The sequence below is a fragment of the Crocuta crocuta genome, unplaced genomic scaffold (assembly GCF_008692635.1).
Source record: "Crocuta crocuta isolate KB4526 unplaced genomic scaffold, BGI_CrCroc_1.0 scaffold64, whole genome shotgun sequence".
NCBI classification, from domain to species: domain Eukaryota; kingdom Metazoa; phylum Chordata; class Mammalia; order Carnivora; family Hyaenidae; genus Crocuta; species Crocuta crocuta.
In genome coordinates, this window is record NW_027530640.1 from 13,241,336 (window position 1) to 13,246,547 (window position 5,212).

General features: G+C 44.9%; 1 protein-coding gene and 1 pseudogene across 1 annotated transcript; both read left to right on the forward strand.

Annotated features, from left to right (window-relative positions):
* Positions 1-1,305: 1,305 nt before the first annotated feature.
* Positions 1,306-1,470, forward strand: LOC144235413 (U2 spliceosomal RNA; annotated as a pseudogene).
* A 1,215-nt stretch (positions 1,471-2,685) lies between these two features.
* LOC144235399 (protocadherin beta-15-like) lies at positions 2,686-4,968 on the forward strand. The gene has a single exon (XM_077768954.1). It carries the CDS (start codon positions 2,686-2,688, stop codon positions 4,966-4,968), a length of 2,283 nt encoding a protein of 760 aa, XP_077625080.1.
* The last annotated feature ends 244 nt before the right edge of the window (positions 4,969-5,212 follow it).

Genomic DNA, 5,212 nt, shown 5'->3' on the forward strand with positions numbered 1-5,212 from the left:
CAGATATCCCTCCTTTTTTTTTTTTTTTTAAATGTGTTTCAGGATTAGCTTTTAGAACACTCAGAATTTGTTATTGTTTGGATGTCTATACATCATACCTTCCTTAGTATCTCTTTCTTTTAAAAATAGCTAAGATGTGGTGCCTGGGTGGCTCAGTGGGTTAAGCCTCAGACTCTGGCTCAGGTCATGATCTCATGGTTCGTGGGTTCAAGCCCCGCGTAGGGCTCTGTGCTGACAGGTAGCTTAGAGCCTGGAGACTGCTTCTAGTTCTGTGTCTCCCTCTCTCTCTGACCCTCCCCTGCTAATGCTGTCTGTCTCTGTTTCTCAAAAATAAATAAATAAATAAATAAATAAATAAATAAATAAATAAAATAAGTTAAGTGTGAACAGAATTATTTAATGTAAAATCTTCAGGATCCATAAATAACACAATTTATAGATCATATGGATTAATTCGTGATTTCATTAATAGTAATGAAATGATTGACATGTAGTCTATTACTAGAACTCTCATGAAAAACATTTTAAGCTTTTTGCCAAGTATATGGGCTTAAAATGTTCTTCTTAGAAGAGAAAATAATGAGAAAATTTATCTGAGAGATGACAGATGGGGATGAAAAACTAATTTTGATCCATTCGTTTACTGATACAGGTACCAGCTTCTGTCTGTTAATATATTTTAAAGTGCATAGACATTAAGGGCACATTTTCTTGGACATTTGATTCCGTAATAAAGAGTTTGATCCATGACCAAGATCTTTCTATGAGGAAAATTATCTATCAGATTTTAATTGTCACCAGTGTGTTCTCATATTTTGAATTTACATAATCAAATTTGTTTTGCTGTGTAGAGGAAAACTATAAAATAGAACATCAATTTGAGTGATTTGTACCCTAATAGAATTAAACTAATATGCAACACAGTTTTTACACTTGGCCCATGTTGTTTTCCCACTTAGCCACATATTAGTGTCTCAGAGTACATGATAGCATCTATTATTGTGAAAAGTTATTAAAATTTTGGCTAAAGTTTGATGCAACTGGGGAGATGCATATCCCTTACCAACAAGATGTTTTTCCCATCAATAGGACTCTGAAGTCATGCTAGGGTGCCAGGATCCCAAGCTATTCACAGAGATATGTGAGTTGCTTGCTAAAAATGAATTGTGATCTTCCTTATTTGGTATATTTTACCTGCTCTTTCAGATGAATCCAACTTAATTTTCTTCTGCACTTTATTTATTGGTTCAACTTCAGTCATTTATTTTTAAGATCTTCACTATGCTATTTTTCAAGATCTTAGTGATCGCTTCTTGGCCTTTTGGCTAAGATCAAGTGTAGTGTCTGTTCTTAACAGTTCAAGATCTCAGTGACTCTCTGCTTCAACACGTGTCTTGATTTTAGGAATAAATGTAGATGTCTTCACAAATTGTTTTCGACAATGCAACAAATCAATACAGTGTGCTCACAGAAGTATAGAGACATTCTCCTTAGACAGTATTTACAAATAAGTCATCCACAACACCTTCAACTTTCTTTTTTTAATGTTTATTTATTTTTGAGAGGGAGAGTGGGGGAGGGGCAGAGTGAGCCAGGGAAAGAAGATCCCAAGTGGCTCCTTGCTGACTGGCAGAGAGCACAATGTGGTGCTGGCACTCACGAACCCTGAGATCCTGACCTAAGCCAAAGTCCAATGCTTAATCTACTGAGCCACCTAGGCACCCTTAAACTTTATTTTTTTAAGTTTATTTCTTTATTTAGAGAGAGAGAGAGAGAGAGAGGAGGGAGAGCGAGCAAGGACAGGTTAGGGGCAGAGAGACTGAGAATCCCAAGCAGGCCCACAGTGTCAGCTCGCTTTATGCGGGACTGAATCACACCACCCCAGAGATCATGACCTGAGCAGAAGTCAGGAGTCAGACGCTTAGCTTAACTCACTGAACCACCCAGGTGCTCCAGCCCTTAAACTTTTATTGAGTTTGCATAATAAACCAGTTCTAGCTGGTCTGTCTTAAGTTTATACTCCTGAAACATGTGAATGAATTTTTTCATCTGCTGTGCTGGCAGTGAGTTAAGAGTTTGTGTATATTCTTTGTTTAGGAATAGACTGATAGTGACACTGCTTTCTACTCAATTTTCCCCCAGAGCACAGATTATACAATATAATAGACATTATATTGTGAACTCCATGAGGTCAGAGAGGGTATTTGTATTCCCAGCACTTAGTACACTATCTGACATATAACATGGCATCAATAAATGTTTGTTGAATACAGTTGGCTTTGTTCTTGCATACTTTCCCAAAGTGCCGGTCACATTTCCACATTCATAACCTCACAGGAGAATACAAGTTATCATTTTATTTATAAACCATTCGATATGTGATCTGCGGTTTGATTTTCTGTGTGCGTGTGCATAAGTCAAAATGAGTGTGATAGATAACGTTTTGTAGCATTTTCAGCAAACTAGGTTTAAGCACAACACATGGTGGCGCTGTAAGCTAAGGCTGGGAATACCAGACTGGCGGATGGTTATAGATCTGCGGAAGGTTACTGTTCTGGCAGTCACTCGCGGATCTAAGAGAAGAGAAATTATGAAATTAACCTTGTGGCAGGGATCGACTCCTAGAGCAGTTTGCCTAAAAGCCCAACAAGCACCCAGATTCTAAAGACTTTTGGCGTTGGAGAAATGGAGGCTGAAGAGGACCGCTTTCCTACACTAAGGGAAGTTCTTCTTCTCTTTGTCTTGTTGGTTCACACTTGGGCGGAGCGGAAAGATTATTTTATTGCAGAAGAAACAGAGAATGGTTCTTTTGTGGCCAATCTAGCAAAGGATATAGGGCTAGGGACAAGAGAGCTCTCTCAACGGAGGGCTCGGATTATTTTTAACAATGAAAAAAAGCATTTTCAGCTGAACCTTCAGACTGGAGATTTACAAGTAAATGAGAAACTGGATCGGGAGGAACTGTGTGGCCCCACTGAACCTTGTGTACTGCAATTTCAAGTGTTACTGGAAGAACCTTTGGAGGTATATAGGTATAAGCTTTTTGTCACTGATATAAATGACAATTCCCCTGTGTTCCCAGAGGCAGAAATGGTTTTGAAAATCATGGAAAATACTCTTCCAGGGACTGTGTTTCCTCTGAAAAATGCACAAGATTTGGATGTAGGTGTCAACAGTGTTCAAAACTACACCATTTATCCCAACTCCCACTTCCACATTCTCACCTGCAATAGTGGTGAAGGCAGAAAATACCCGGAACTGGTTCTGGACAAAGCCCTAGATCGAGAACAGCAGCCTGAGCTTAGATTAACTCTCATGGCAGTAGACGGTGGAGCTCCTCCCAAAACTGGGACTGCCCTGGTTCTCACTGATGTCTTGGACACCAATGACAATGCCCCTGAGTTTGTGCAGCCACTGTATCATGTGAAGATCCTGGAAAACAGTCCCCTGGGATCTCTGATAATCACTGTTTCAGCTAGAGATTTAGACACTGGAATAAACGGTGAAATAGTCTATTCATTTTTTTATGGCGATGAAGAGATTACTAGGACATTTGCACTTAATGAACTCACAGGAGAAATTAAAATAATTAGGAAATTAGATTTTGAAAAAATTAAGTCATATGAGCTGGAGATTAAGGCTTCTGATGGAGCAGGTCTTTCAGGAAAATGCACTGTCATAATAGAAGTGGTGGATATAAATGACAACGCCCCAGAAATGACGGTGGCTTCCCTTATAAGGTCCATCCCAGAAAATTCCCCTGAGACCACGATAGCTCTTTTCAGTATTCAAGACCGAGACTCCGGGGAAAATGGGAGGATGGTTTGTTCCATCCAGGAAGATGTTCCGTTCACTCTGAAACATTCTGTTGAGAATTTCTACAAGCTAGTAACAGGAGTGCTAGACAGAGAGACAAGAGCCCAGTACAACATCACCATCACGGTCACTGACTTGGGGACCCCCAGGCTGAAAACGCAGCACAACATCACCGTGACGGTCTCCGACGTCAACGACAACGCCCCCGCCTTCAGCCAAACCACCTACACCCTGCGGGTCCGCGAGAACAACAGCCCCGCCCTGCACATAGGCAGCGTCAGCGCCACAGACGCAGACTCGGGCGCCAACGCCCTCGTCACCTACTCGCTGCTGCCGCCCCAGGACCCGCAGCTGGCCCTGGCCTCCCTGGTGTCCATCAACGCGGACAACGGGCAGCTGTTCGCGCTCAGGTCCCTGGATTACGAGGCGCTGCAGGCGTTCGAGTTCGGCGTGCGCGCGGCCGACCGCGGCTCGCCCGCGCTCAGCAGCCAGGCGCGCGTGCGCGTGCTGGTGCTGGACGACAACGACAACTCGCCCTTCGTGCTGTACCCGCCGCAGAACGGCTCTGCGCCCTGCACCGAGCTGGTGCCCAGGGCGGCCGAGGCGGGCTACCTGGTGACCAAGGTGGTGGCGGTGGACGGCGACTCGGGCCAGAACGCCTGGCTGTCGTACCAGCTGCTCAGGGCCACGGAGCCCGGGCTGTTCGGCGTGTGGGCGCACAACGGCGAGGTGCGCACGGCCAGGCTGCTGAGCGAGCGCGACGCCGTCAAGCACAGGCTGGTGGTGCTGGTCAAGGACAATGGCGAGCCGCCGCGGTCGGCCAGCGTCACGCTGCACGTGCTGCTGGTGGACGGCTTCTCGCAGCCCTACCTGCCGCTCCCGGAGGTGGCGGCGGCCGAGGCGCAGGCCGACCCGCTCACCGTCTACTTGGTCATCGCCTTGGCGTCCGTGTCGTCGCTCTTCCTGTTCTCGGTGCTGGTGTTCGTGGCGGTGCGGCTGTGCAGGCGGAGCCGGGCGGCGTCTGCGGGTCGCTGCCCGGTGCCCGAGGGCCACTTTCGGGGCCACCTGGTGGACGTCAGCGGCACGGGGACGCTGTCCCAGAGCTACCAGTACGAGGTATGTCAGAAGAGGATCTGGGACCAAGGAATTTAAATTTTTGAAGTCTGTTGTCTCCATCCAACAGAAGTCTGTGAATGATGTGGAGATGTGGAGGAAAGCTCACATTTTGTAAATAATTTTGGATTCAGTTAGGAATTTGGATGAAGGTTAGTTCTTTCTAAATATGATAGATCTCCATTAACTTTTTTGGTTTAAATAGAATGTCTTGAATGTTTTGCTGATCCTATATTCCTATTAAAGGGATTAGAAATATTCTTTAAGCATGTCCTCATATTTA

Excerpts from the sequence above, each read along its gene's own strand:
- LOC144235399 (XM_077768954.1), top strand. The coding sequence starts at position 2,686 with ATGGAGGCTGAAGAGGACCGCTTTCCTACACTAAGGGAAGTTCTTCTT.